General features: G+C 43.7%; 1 protein-coding gene across 2 annotated transcripts in view; it reads right to left on the bottom strand.

Annotated features, from left to right (window-relative positions):
* Positions 1–14614, bottom strand: part of LOC6601000 (vitellogenin-2) — a 28654-nt gene that overhangs the window by 13032 nt on the left and 1008 nt on the right. The window contains exon 1 of one of the 2 annotated variants that reach the window (XM_026993948.1): positions 6677–6864. The exons of the other annotated variant lie outside the window; for it this stretch is intronic. Within the exon in view, the coding sequence (XP_026849749.1) occupies positions 6677–6694 (18 nt within the window). The 5' untranslated portion in view covers positions 6695–6864. Of the gene's footprint in view, positions 1–6676; positions 6865–14614 lie in introns of those variants that run through there. 2 annotated transcript variants of the gene reach the window in all.

The raw sequence follows: 14614 nt of genomic DNA, 5'->3' as shown, positions 1-14614 counted from the left end.
TCTGTGTGTCACTGTCTTGTCTTGGCCTGCTCTGATCGGCCCCTTCTGCTGCTGGTGATGGCGTCGCTGCCTCTGCTGCTGCTTGGTGGGCTTGTCACACGACGCCAATGAACTGTGGAGTGGAGGAGTGTGTCTGGGGCCCTGCCATTCGCTGCATGCGGAGATATGCCATGCAAATGTATTGGCCTGGCCCAAAAGATGTGCCTGTCTGCACAAGAGATTAATGTCATAGTGTCTCTGGGGCTTATGGCCATTCCGTTTGGCATTTCATCAGCCATTCGGGCAGTCGTTGGTTCCAGGGTTCTAAGTATGGCCTGTCAATATATGGTATAATCGTACATAAATATTCTATGTGTATCCGGCTGCGTTCCCGGACCTGGTGCCTACTTGTTGTCGCCCACTGCTGCTGCTGGTGCTGCTGCTGGTGCTGCTTCTGTTGCAGTTCTTTCTGTGGCTGCCTGCTGCTTGTGGCAGTTGTTGCCTTCACTTTTTTGGGCTCCCATTGCCTGCAGGAATTTCCAATTAGCTTTTGGCTATCGCACAATTTGTTTGCCTGCTTGCTGGCTGGTGCCTGAATTTTTGCATTTGCATATCTGGATTGAGCGATTTATCGATGCTATTAGCGCGCGGGTTTTTCGGTGGGATACCAATTTATGGGTATAACTGTTTTGAGAATGGTATTTGTACGTATAACAGAACATAAGCTGTTATATGCTCTACAGTTCTCTGCAAAGTGCCTGCTGTTAAGGATACTATAACCCATCTCTTGTCAGGATTTAAGCCTTGAAATTCTTTGTTCTGAACTCTATAAAACCACCATTCACCTATTCTACTGCCATTTCGTGTCTAATTTCTTCTGTTTTACATATGTACGAGTATTTATGTATTTCTTGTTGCCAACAGCGAATTTTTTATGGGACCCCAAACATTCGCTTGGCCATTCCGTCCAGCATCCAGCGTTATACAGCAGCTGCTGCCACCGTTCACCGCTCTCCGATAGTGATCTATTAATTGGGCATTTTGTTGTTTAGCTTTCGGATTTCGGCTTTGTCTGAATTATGACTAATTTTATGGTATTTAGAGTGCGGGCGACAACAATATTTATTAGCCCCCAAAAGAGTCGAATAGACACTATCTGTCTGTCTGTCTGCCTAGGGAATGTTCTGGATGGCTTTGCCTATGCCTTGGGAAAGCCTTTTTTGAAAATTGTAACAAGATCTCCTTAAAATACACAGTATTCCCATTGTATGACGCACCTCTGGCCATTCTATTTATTTTTGTAGCCGCCATTGAATGGGTGTTATATGAATTTCAATCCATGAATCAGTTTCAGCATCAACTTCCTTTTGGGTTTTGTTTGCTAAAATTAATGATATCAACAAGACGAAAACAAACAATTTGTTTGTCCAGCTGGAGATACGATCGTGGGAGGTCGAGAATTATACACAGGCCTTTCGAAAAAAACCAAAAAACGGGAGGGAAGGGGCCGGGCCGGACCGGGCCGTTGTTGGATAATCAGAGATTATTAATAATACAAGAGTATCATTTGTTAAACATTTCATCATTTGTTGTTGTTCTTTATGCGGTGCTCATCATCCGGGAATGTTGTGTGTGTGTGAAAGGCAGATGATGATGCATCGTTGCATAGATACATATGCCAGTAGATCGGATAATTAGAGAATGATTTCACTTGAACAAGCCTCGGCATAGAGGAAGTTCTTATTGGAGATTCCAAAGGCAAGAGAATGCTTGAGACTTGAATTGCATAATTTGATATGCAGAGAGCTGTGCAGCTCTCCAGGAAGTGCACCATCACTGGGGAATGTAATTTGAAGTGGGGGGCTTCATAAGAAAAACTGAACAACGAGGAAGTCTTAGAGAGAGATTCGAGTGGGAAATGATGAGTGGATTCTTAGCTGGAAGTCGAGAACCAATGGATTCTATGCATCACAGATTTCCTAGTAGGTCTTGCCGGATTTTTACTGACTATGCTATGGGTGGGCTGAGCTCTCAAATCCTAACTATCCCTAATCTCCATCTCCACCACTATTTTTGGTTTTTTGTTTTTAAATTTAATTGTTTTTGTTTTTTATCTTTTCGCTTTACAACTGTCTTTATCTGGGGTCTTACATCAATTCGTTAGCTGTTTTAATTATCATTTACTTTTCATTAGCTAATTAATGGTTAGGCTTTCGGGCCCTCCCTCCAGTACCCCCGCCCAGTCGCACCCCCTGTCGCAGCGCCTGTGCCCGCAGTGCACTTGCATAATTATTCACACATTCGTCTGGCTAAATATATAAAACAAAAAGTCAACACTAAACGACGTGTCATTAAGGCTGACATGGGAAATGCCCGCCTCGATCGGAGTCCGACTTTTGGAGTCGGCAAATATTACATGTATATCAGCCCACTAAAGAGGGGGCCATACCCATACCTATACCCCTCTCTAGAGATATTTGCATAGTTTTCACCCCTTGTAGTACTTGTACATTAATTTCCATTTACTTAGACAGTTTCTCTGATTGGAATATCATATGGGGACAGCAGAAAAAGCAAGCACTAAAGTGAGGTTAACTTATTTGCAAAGCAACGCTCTCGCTCTCACCCTCTCTCTCTCTCTCGCTCTCAAAGAACAGCTGAGAGGCCGGCCCCACTGTCCGTCACTGTCTGTCTGCCTCCCCTCTTTCCCATCAGCTGCTGCTTAGCGTGCTCATGCAAATTTGACCTTGACACAATTTCCGTTTCATAACAGAAAAGCAAACAAATGAGCGAGGGAGGAGGCAGAGCAGAGCGCAGAGCAGAGGGGGCCAGAGTGTGACGGCGGCGACACACATAAAAGAGACAACAACAGAGAGTCGGCAAGGGAGGGGCACCGGGTGCGCAGGTGAGATGGAGACAGAAACCCGTGTAATAACTCAACCTCAAGTGCGGGCCAACTAAACAACAAAACAAAAATCTCCGCTTTTTTGCGGCTTTTGCAGTGAGAGAAATTTAAAAAAAGGCGCTAGAGATCGATAAGGATCGTATCATGTTAGAAAAGTGCCACAGGATATGCCGCTCTAGTTACAGTCCTCTCGCTCTGGCTGGTATCACACAGCTACTCCTCCGAATATGCTCATTTGCTGTCTATCGATTGTCTTCTTATCGTTTTTCAAATTTAAATTCAAATCAGCAGAGATCGGTGTATGTTAGAAGAGCGCCACAGGATATGGTTGCTATCAAATAGCTACTCCTTGTTATTTCTTTTTCTATATATCGATTTGCACCCGAATCGATTACTTATCGCTTTTCAAATTCAAATTTGAATTCAAAATTTTTTGAAGACTTGCCTCTTGCAGGTTTTCTACAGATTTTCTCCAAGTGTATGCCGTCGTCGTTACACGTCGCTACATCGCCTGTTGTTCGCCACCGGCATTCAGCATTCACATGGCCAAAAGTGGCTTACGAAAACGGTTTTTATTTAACAGCCAAGAAGTCAAGTCTGAGAATTGCATGCTCTGAACTTTGTTTGAAAGCGGCGTTGAAAGGGTGTGTGGGTGCGGGGATTGCACAAGCAGAGATGAGTAGCATGCGATGGGGGGGGGGGAGGAAGACCAGACTCATTGGAAATTCTAATAAATCAGTGCAGATGGGAATCCAATCCAAAGCGATCCCAGGCCTGGGTCAGGTCACCGTCACCCGATCGCACGATCAGCGGCGGCGAAACCTTTTTGCTGATGGGATCTTGATCAAAGGGGAACTCGCCGACCAATTTTGAGTCATGCTTGGTGCCAAATTGGCTGCTCCGATGGTCCACAAAAAAGTTAAAGCTATAACCGATCCTCCTCTGAACACAATGAACTTCTAATTAATATCAATTTTGTTGGGCATTGTTTTTGCTTTTCCTTCCAAGCTAAATTCTTAATTTCTATTATTAATTAGTTAACACATTTCGCGCATTAATGAAGGAGAGGCAGAACAACTCATCGATGGCACGTGGAAGCGTTTTTTTTTTCTTTCTTCTTTTTATTACCGCTCCCCCATAAATATGCACATATCTCTATGGCTGCGCCCCCCTTCATGCTGATCGAATGGGAATACATTCTTGGCGGACACCTTGCGATAGGGATTTGCATGGGAAATTAACGGGTGTTGGTATCGTGTGTGGCATGGCATGTGCCATATGCAGATCTCCCTCTCTCATGAATGGGATCCAATTAAAAAGGCTTAAACTTCAGACTGCTTTCAAGATTCCCATAGAGCGCATCAAGTGTGAGGATTATTTGCATCTTTCCGGATCGTTCTTAGATCATTTCCACATTTACGTTCTTGGAAATAAGCAGAACAGACTGATCCATCATTTGGATGATATTTATTGTAGATGGGATCATGTTTTCATCATCGCAGATCGTATCCCCGCAAGTTTACATCGTGTTTCATCCTCCTGCCTCAAATGATATTTTAATTGATCTTTTTCGAAAGTGAAAAGCCAGAAGAACCGGCAGACGGGTCGTATGCGCAATCGAATGAGCGAGTGAGCGAGTGAGCGAATGCCAATTCCAAATCCGTTTCGGTTTCCAGTCATTATCCGCTTTAAAGATCAGGCCGCACAAAAAAGGAGCCAGCCTCTTCAAAATGTTTATTTGTGTATCTCGTTACACAATAATAAATTTGTGTGTATTTAGTATACATATATTTTTGTGGATTCGCTACCAAATTGGATGCTTCATTTCGGCTGCTTCCCCATTCTTATGAGGCTCTGCTTCTGAGGCTCGGAATCTCGTGGGTGTTTTGTGTCGCTGCTTCTGTCTGTCGGCTGTCGTGTATGATATTGTCAAATCTCAAGTGCCAGATCGACAAAGTGAAGGGAGAAGTGTCTGATCTGGCTCTGACGCTGGCTCTGGCCTGGCTCTGGGAATGCGATCAACCTGATTGAGTTTCGACTTCTGGCGACACGTGTCGCACCGAAACTCTTATGGAATTTCCCCCCCAAACAAATTTCCCATTGAAACTTCATCCAATTTGCTATTAAAGCAAATTGCATGCCTGAACAGAAATTGGCCAACATTTAGCATTTACTTTGGCCTTTTTTTTCTTTTTTCGTGCACAAGGTTATCAAACAGCAAAACAAAATTGAATGCAATTAAAGTTTGCATTGAAGGCAGCCGCCGAAAAAACCAAAACCAAAACCAAAACCAAAAAATTGTTATGTGTTCTCTTAAACAATTTTAATAACCGAATGCAATTTCTGTATCTATGTGAGTGTTTGAAGTGTACGAGTATCTCTGTGTCAGTGTGTGTGTGTATTTTAATTCTTTGGCACGTTTTTGGCTGAACAAAGTGCAATAACATTTAGCAGGGCATAAATTAAAGCTCTTTGACTCTCAACTTGTTACAAAATCAATCTTAACAAAAGAACAAAGTGGTTTTCGTTTTTTTTTTTGCTCGGGCATTGAGTTAATTTCTGGTTAAAAAAAAAACTATAAAGCCTGGACTGGTGAGGAAATAATTTTTGAAATAAATTCCACTAAATTCTTTAAAGAACCCCCTAATTATAGCCCCCTACTGTAAATGATTCAGAAAACTTGTTCTACTGTTTTTCCTTTGAAATTCTTGAAACAAAACCCTAATTATCTCCCCCAAAAAACTCTTAAACTATTTTCCCGTTCAAATTCCTCCAAAAAACTGTGCGTCTGCGTCTGCGCATTGCTGCAATCAAAATGAAACCAAATCAGTTTTTTTGGTGTATTTTTTGTGGCATATCAAAGGAAAATCCCGACTTTAAATCGCGATTTCAGCAATAAATTCCAATTCATTTGTTGATCAATCGGCTGTCCCCACTATATATATGTATATATATATTATAAGATTAGTGCTTTATGTCACGGGGGCGGTAGGGGGGGGAGGTGGGCGATGATTATGATGAATGATGGGGGTTGGGAAAATTTGCAATTGGCAAAGTCGTACGACACATCCAACAGCAGCAAAATAAAACCAACTTCAATAAAAAAAGGGGACACAGCACACAACAAAAACAACTCAAGATTGTAAACACGTTTCGGGTTTGTGTTGCTGCGGTGTGTGGCATGGCATTAATGGGCCAAGGGGCGTGGCAATATGTACTGGCTATACTCTTGAGCTGGGAGTACTTTGATTTTGGACAGATGGAGGGATCCCTCAACACCTGGAGAATACAATTTTAGAGTAGCATTAGAGAAAGTTCTCCTCCGAAGAAGTCTTTGTGGTAGACATATAGTCATCAAACCATAGTTTTATATTCTTTTCGGAAATGTGTCTCAAAACGATCAAAGATCAAAGACTATCCCAAGCTACGGAACCCAAAACTTGCCTTCTTAGCTTATTTTTGGATGGGCATGGGCTTTTTCGTTTTGTCGATAGAAATAAAAAAAGATAATCGATAAATATCAGTTACGAAAATAATCAAAGATCGATATTCAAGAGTATCTAAAGCTGCGGCTCTCGGAAATCGCCTTTCTTTCGTGTTTTTGTGGCTAAAAGAGAGACCGACTTGTCACGCACTTTTGTTGCTGTTGTTGCTATTTTTTTTTGGTTGTCTCTTTTAGCCAAGTTAGCTTGTTGTTGTGGTAGTTGCAGCAACTACAACAACATTTAACCATTGAATGTGGTTTTCGGAGGCAGGGGTATGCACTATAAATATAAATTTGTTGTCATTTACCTGCTTGGGCGCATCCATGGTTGACCCAATGAGCGTAAGGGAGATGACTATCTACAAGGAGTACACACGTGGGTGGCCGGGTGGCTGGGATGGCAATAGTTCCACTCGATCGAATTTCAATTTGAGTACTTTTTCCTTCCACTGTTTCGGTTTTCGTCTTTCGTCTTGTCTTTGTTTCACTTTTGAGTCTACTTTGCGTTTATTTACAAGTTTTTTTTTTGTTGGGCTTAGTTTTGAAGGTTATCAGTGGATATTCCGTTCGTTATTTTACAATTATTTGTAACTTTTGAAGTGTGTCACTTTTTTTTTTGGGTGTGTTTTCGATTTCTTTCACGCGCAATGCAAAAAAAATTTTGAATTTCGACAATTATTCAACTTATGCCACAACTTGAATCTTGAATTTTGGAAATGATTAATTTTCGCATTCACTGGAAAACTTGTTCGGAAAACTCGGATTCAGATTCGAAGCTTTTGGCGGATATACTGGATATGGAAATGGAAATATGGTAGCTATAAGGTAGCTGCTGTGGAACGGCTGAGCCAAATTGAACGCAACTGTTGAGTGCTTTTTCTGATCTGCTCTTTGCTCTGCTCTGATCTGCTCTTTGCTCTGCTGACGCGTGCACACTCCGTTGCGGCTGTGCGGTGAATGACGGCGACTGCGGCCGCCCCATGCCTCAAGTATTAAACAAAAAATTGTACATTAAACATTGTTTGCACACACACACACACACACAGAGACACACAGGCAGAGATAGAGACAGAGAGTAGTGCTGCAGAGAGCATAGATAGATACTCGTACAAGGGGAGGGGTGTAGCGGTGTGCGGCGGGCGGCGGGTATAAAGGTGTTTAATTTCTATGGCGCTTTTTTTTTGGTGCTTTAGTTTGATGCTGAACTTTTGCGGTTAATGCCAAAAGTTTGATTGGGTTGAGAGAGTACAGTAGTGTGAAGAGAGGAACAGGAGTGCAGAGAGGGAGAGCAGAGAGTGCTAGGAGCAGCGATCTGCAGTGCAGAGTGAATCTAGGACTGGGATCAGCAGTGTTGAGAAAGTGGGAACAGTGCTGTGAGAACAAGAGTGGGGAACAGTTCTAGAAGTGGGCACCCTGGATTGTGTAGAGCAGCAAGCGACTCCTGCAGAGTGGGAACAGTTGGCACAGGAGACTGGGAACAGCTGTGCTGCGAAAGCTACAGCCATGGCCGCGCCGCAGCTGCAACGCCGGCAGAGGCGCTGCAGTTTCAATATCAAGGTCACAATAGGTCATTCCGTGGCCTTTTCTCTCCCTCTTTTTCTGTTCCCATTTGCTGGAATCTAGGCGCCAACCAACTCCAATTGTGTAATGCACATTTAATTGTTCCTCTCCCACATGCGGGGCTGCCATGGGGGCCATACATATACAAATATCTCCAAAAGTCTGATCAACTTTTTGCTGGAAATTGTGAAATAGGTTTTTTTTTGTTTGGGTGTTTCTTTTTTTTTTGGTTTTTTTCGGTAAGTCTGCTGCCTTTTAGCACGTACACAAAAGAGAAGAGATGGATAAAGATAGATAGTTAAAAAGAGAGAGAGGGAGAGAGAGAGAGAGAGAGAGAGAGAGAGAGCTTGACTGTCGACCTTGACACATATTTCGGTGGCGGCTGAAGTCAACGACACCTGTTCCAATGGTGGGAGGGGGATAAAACGTGTTGTTGGAGCTTGGATTTTTATGAATGACTCATGCATGAGAAAGCGAAGAGCAGGAGAGAGGGGGGGAAGAGTATGCCAATGAGTTAGAGAGAGATGGGTGTATGAGAGAGTATTGGGGCAATGAACTTGATTTCAATGGGGATTTGAATGTGTTTGAAATGGTTTAAACGATGGAAAATGCTTCGTTATCGAATGCAGAGGCCATTGCAGGGGATCTTGTTATACAATGCTCGTATAACACATATAAAAGGCGTAGTAAAAGGGTAAGTGAAGGCAGGATTAGTATGCAATAATAACAGAGAGATGATGAGAAATGATGAAAAAATATATAATAAAAACCATACAATGTTAAACGATTATAGATATACATACCATGGGGGAAAAAAAGAGAAACAATCATTAATACGATTTCCGAAATCTGTATAACAGTTAATACTACTCCCCCCCCCCCCCACTCGCTGCCCACAAATAACCCATAAATCAATGGCACCACCCCAGGCATCAATTCACATTTCATCAACTGGGAATTAACGTTCCGCTCGGAATACCATCTGATAAATACGAAACATTGGGAACTCCCCCACGAATCGAATCAACGCTGCTGTGCTATCTGTATCCCCCGCCCCTGCACTCCCCGCCACTGCCCTGCGACATCTCCCCACAAAAAATCCAAAAAAAAAGAAACCTTTATTTTTTATTGATTATCGCATCGCCGAGACTCGTATTGTATTGCCGATGGTCAGTTCTGTTTTTGTTTGCCCCATGACGAGGCAGATTTTCCAGGCCAACGGCTGTGCCACGTCCCCCGTCCCCCGCCTCCCCACCAGCGCTTTGCAGCCTAAGACCCGGCTTAAACGGCTCTGTTTAGCATTCAGCTGCGAATTGCCTGTTAATTTCTAGCCAAAATATTGTTGTATTTAGCCCCAGTCCCCACCAGTCTCCCCCCCCCCTTGAGTCAGTGCCTCCCTGACTGGCCGCCACAACACAATGGACAGAAAGACAGGAAAGTGGATCAGAGCTCAGAAAAGAACCTTGGCTGAAATGCAAATTAAAAATAATATTTTCCCCTACGCTTTGCAGGAGGGAGGGGCGGTGGGCAGAATTAATGCCAGATCCGACGAGGCCTGGGGTCTCAGGAGAGGTGGGGGGCAGCATTTGATCGCTTGACAAATGCCAAAACCACGGGCCGGCCGCCGCCTCGCCATCCGCCAGCCTTGGCAGCGACTTACCCGCGCGGCTGCTAGTCGCTGAGGGGTTTTCTGTCCAGCTCTTAAGCTCTGGCTCGGGTTCTGTCTCAGGCTTTAATTACAGTTACTACTCGCTCTAACGGTGTCTAAGCTGACATTTTGCATGGCTCGAATGGCTCGAACGGATCGAATGGGTCGCAGGGGGATCGGGGGAGAAAAGATAAAACCAAACCCAAGTGCAAAAGTCATGATTAGACAAGAGGGAAAAAATATGCCTTGGAATGTGGCAGGGATTTGTGGGAAACTGTGGACTACTGGAAGAAATCCAGGAATGCAACGTGCGCTCTTTGCTTAAGCAATAAGAGCGAGAGAGAGGAGCGGAAAGGATAAACAATCCACACACGATGCAAGCGCTGCAGTAGAAACAGAAAAGGACAGCAATATAGAAAAGATCCTCTCCCGCTGCAGCAGATGAGAACAAATGACAAGGGCACCAAAGAGAGCTTCAGAAAGAGAGTAAGCTTTAGGCCGAGCTTCCGCTCTTGCACATTGCTTCATTTTCTCTCCGCCCCCGCAATCGATGCGTTCATTTGGAAATCAGCTCCGCGTTCTTTTGTGATTTTTCCCCGTGAAAAGCGGAAAAGTGATGCAAAAACGTCGGGCAAATAGTCGCGAAGGCGTGTGGAAAGTATTGGGCATGCAAATATGTTCCCAAAGGCAGAAAATAATAGAAAACAGGAAAATGGCGGGCAATGTGCGAAGGTGAAGTGAAGTTATTTCGGTGGAAAAAAGCACGGAAAAAGGGCGAAAGCGAAACGCCCTCGATCTCGTATATGCAAAGAGCTGTCTTGTGTTGTTTTTTGGCACGTGGTTTTCGCCTCGGTTCGCGGTGTCGGTATCACTGTGTGTGTGTGTGTGGGTGTGTGTGAAGAGAAGAAAATGTAAACAACGCAGCGCCACCTATGTAGATCTCGTGCATCATGGCAAAATAAACGGTACTATCTAGATATCCAAGTGTAATACAGGTGAGTCATAGCAATGATAGGCCTGGCCTCTCCTGCCGTCCAACTGTTATACCCTTTTAGCCACTCGATTTCTTGCCAATTTTCCATAATTAACATTCCAAAAATGCTATAAATCTTTGCTAGATTTTATGACAACTCTAATTACCAATAATCGCAGGTGTTAAATGATCTAAAGAGTGGAAAATTAGAGGCTATAGGTGGGTAGGTGGGTAGGTGGGTAGGTGGGTAGGGGGGGATGACCAATGTCGCATTGCTTATCGGTCGTTGAACGAGAGGCCGAGACGTTTATTAGCATTCTTTTTCGCTTAAACGAACAAAACATTTTGGCAAATCCATTGGCTACGCTCAACATGAATAACTTAATAAATAATATAAATTAAAAAACATAAACAAAAAAATAATATATTATGGTGTCCGTCGAGTGACGTGCAGCTGTCAAAAGTGTTCGAAAAGACAGCGGTGGCACTGAAGAGTGGCAGAGTGGCAGAGTGGAGACCCCGGACTCGTGCCTCGTTTAATTTTTCGGTAGCTCAATCAAATTATAATCCGCGTCCGAAAAGTATCAAGAAATAACAAGCTTGCAAATTATTTACAATTAATACGTACATGCTCGTACGTATCCCCGTACGGAGTATGCATGCGAAAACTACAAAAAACATACATATATGTACAAGATATGGAAACCTTCAACTGACTGCGGTTTCGAGCATTCAGTTTTGAGGCTGATTTCAGGCCAGATTTCAGATTTCAGATTTCACTGGGCTGAGGCTATGCGATGGACGGATATCTACTGCCCTTGCCACTGTTTTTTCTTTTTTTTTGTGTTTCTTTCTGTTTTGCTAAACGCTCCCTCTAAGGTCTCTGTCTGTCTCTCTGCGAAAGCGGTGGCAAAGGCCTCTGTCAAGGCTCCAAAGTTGTGGAAATGGAATGAAAGGTATCGTAAAGTATTGTACTGGAAATATGTGGAGTATGGTATATCCGGTTCTAAGGCGAAAGAGGAGGAAAGAGGACGCTCTTTTGATAAGACGTGCCACCTGAAAGTAGTGCCGTGAAAGTAGCCAGAGGAAGCGCCACTAAATCAATCCACTACTGCGAGTACCCATCGAACCAAGGATTCAGTTGACTAGCGGATCCCATTGATCTACTAATCTACAAAAATTCTCCCCAAATCTCCTCAGTTCATATAACAGTTTGAAACAGCCTCCTTTTTGTATCATTTAAATGGAAAATTAGCAAAATATAATAGTTAATATAACAGTTTGTAGCAGCCTTTCTTTTGTATTATTTAAATTTTAAATTAGCAATGTATAACAGTTTCTGTAACAATTAAACACACAGTTCTTATGACATTTAGTATAACAGTTCATATAATAGTTTGTTTCAATTAAATGGTTAATTAGAAAAGTAAAACTGTTGGTATAACAGTTAATATGAAATGAAATTTAGTATAACAGTTTGTGGTAGCCTCCCTTTTGTATAATTTAAATAATAATCGAGAAACGTTCCCCATATAACACTTGGCTGCCGTATAACACTTGTATAACACGATCCAAATTCAATTTGTTACATTCTTCGAAGGCGTCTAAAGTTTGTTGTGCTTAATGTTGATAATTTCTTGCATTTTTCCAAGTCAAGTGGTTTCCGGCTCTTTTGTTCGGAGTTACCCATTCGTCTACCCCTCCGCACGTACGAATGTCTATCTCTCTGGCTGTCTATCTAATGGCCAATTTCGATTCTTTATAGACCCCATTAGGAGAGCAAGAGCCCCCAAGCACCCAAGCAGGCCCTCTCTCTCTCTCTCTCTCTGTGTGTGTGTTTTGTATAACAACTCCATTTACTGGTTAATGGTTAATGTTTAATGGCCATTACTCATCATCTGCGTATACTTGATATTTGTTGAACGCTCTCAAGAGACCTTCACAGAAAGAGTGGCGGAATGGCAGAGGCAGGGTCTGCGAGGCGTGGGCCGCCTGGACACGCATCACGGAACTGGAACTCTTCCGGAAGAATTGCTCGGAAATCCGTCTTTGTCTTTGATTTATTACACACCAGCCGCTGCCGCTGCCTCTGCCTCTGCCTCTGCCCTCTGCGGAGATCTGTGTTCGTTTTGGCTAATTGCTGGCTCTGCCTGGCCCTCGAATGTAATCCACTTCCACTCTCAAGTTCTGATTTTCTGATTTAGCTGATAGAAGCGGAACGTACTTCCTCGTTTCAATTAGACTCGAATTGTGGACTCGACGGCTGGTGGTTGATGGTTGGTGGTTGATGGTGCACATGCCACAAACAGGGTCATTCGTTGCCGTTGCAGAAGAAGGGTTTTGCCGTTTCCCACGCCGACGCTTTGGTTCGGTTTTGCCGTTCCATTAAAAATGAGTATCACAAATGGATTTGCATTCATTAATGGTACAATCTCCGGTTCTCCATCGTTACCTAATGAATACGTTACCCACACCAGCACACCTCCCTCTGTGCCCCTGTGCCCCTCTCTCCCCCTCTCTCTGAATCGATTTGCCAGATCATTTGGCATTATATAAATAAACATTAGAGATACTCGTTGAAACGTTCAACGCGTTTGATAATTGCTCGTGTGCCCCACACACACACACACACACACACACACCCATACTGGAGCTGAGAGTCCAATCAATTGCCTAGCAACGACAGACGACATTCAGTCTCCCTCCATTCTAGATCTCCCGATTGAGTGGGTGGTGCGGGGTGGTGCGGGGTGGTGCGGCTTGTACCCACCTGCCCAGCAGCCAAAGGGTTAACGACAGATGGCTGAAATATCGCAATATCATGGGGCAATTATGAACGGGTCTGCTTTTTCAGTGTGCCTTAATGTGCGACTACGTGCATTAATTGTTCGGCCACATAAAACAGGGCCAAAAGGGGCTCACCGTGGCCAGCAGTGGGGTGGGGAGGGGAGGGGGGTCGGAGTGTGGGGTGTGGGGTGAGTACAACAGGTGGCAGGGTGACTGCAGTTGCAGCTGGTGCTGCTGCTGCCAGATGCCAGATGCCGGGTTCAAACTTACACTGGACTACAGGATGCGATGGGAGATTCGAGAGATGCAAATTGTATGAGAAAGGTGTGGGGGTGGGCAAATCCGTTTAAGCCAAAGGTTTTCCTTGAAAATTTCCTTGAGATTTCCACTCAACTGAAAATACTTTTCACTCATTGATCTCTGGATTTACCCTTCCCAGCTTTTGGGTCCCACTCATTTAGCCATTAGCCATAGCCTCGCTCAATCCAGCCCCGATCCATTCTCAATCCATGCCCAATCCATCCTTCATCCATCCTCAATCCATCCGCAATCCATCTCCAATCCATCCCAATCCATCCTCAATCCATCCTCAATCCATCTCCAATCCATCCTCAATCCACCTTCAATCCATCCCCAATCCATCCCCAATCCATCCCCAATCCACCTCCAATCCATCCCCAATCCACCTCCAATCCATCCCCAATCCATCCCCAATCCACCTCCAATCCATCCCCAATCCTGTTGTCTAGTGTTCTCTAATGCCTCACTTTGCAAATTCGAATTTCAAATTCAAATTCAAATAAATATGTCATTTGCGGGGCAGCGACTGCTGCAACAATTTTTATACATCTACATTTCTGTGTTGATATTTTTTATAGATTTCTACATCTGCTGTTGAGTTATGAATGCGAAATGCTTAAGGCAATTGCCAATCGTAAAGATATACACGCTGCACATATATATACCTACATATCTATCTATCTATCTATCTATCTATCTATCGATGTAGTGCATCAGCAGCAGCCGCAGCAGCAGATGTGAGAGAAAAAAGGCACAAATTAGACACGATTTTCATTTGACGAATACACGATTCCCCCCCCTCCCTCCGCCACCACCATGTCCATACCCATATGGAATGACAACATTTATATGGAATACATACACAGATGCAGACACAGATGCAGATGCAGATGCAGATATATGCATATCGTAGCAAATGATGATGAGATGTTCAGGTTTTTATGGAGGAGATTGAGTCGGAGACCCCAAAGGTGATAA

This window comes from Drosophila persimilis, unplaced genomic scaffold (assembly GCF_003286085.1).
Source record: "Drosophila persimilis strain 14011-0111.01,24,50 unplaced genomic scaffold, DperRS2 tig00000977-arrow-arrow-pilon, whole genome shotgun sequence".
NCBI classification, from domain to species: Eukaryota; Metazoa; Arthropoda; class Insecta; order Diptera; family Drosophilidae; genus Drosophila; species Drosophila persimilis.
The sequence above is the reverse complement of the archived record's forward strand: the minus strand, read 5'-3'. Positions and strand labels throughout refer to the sequence as shown.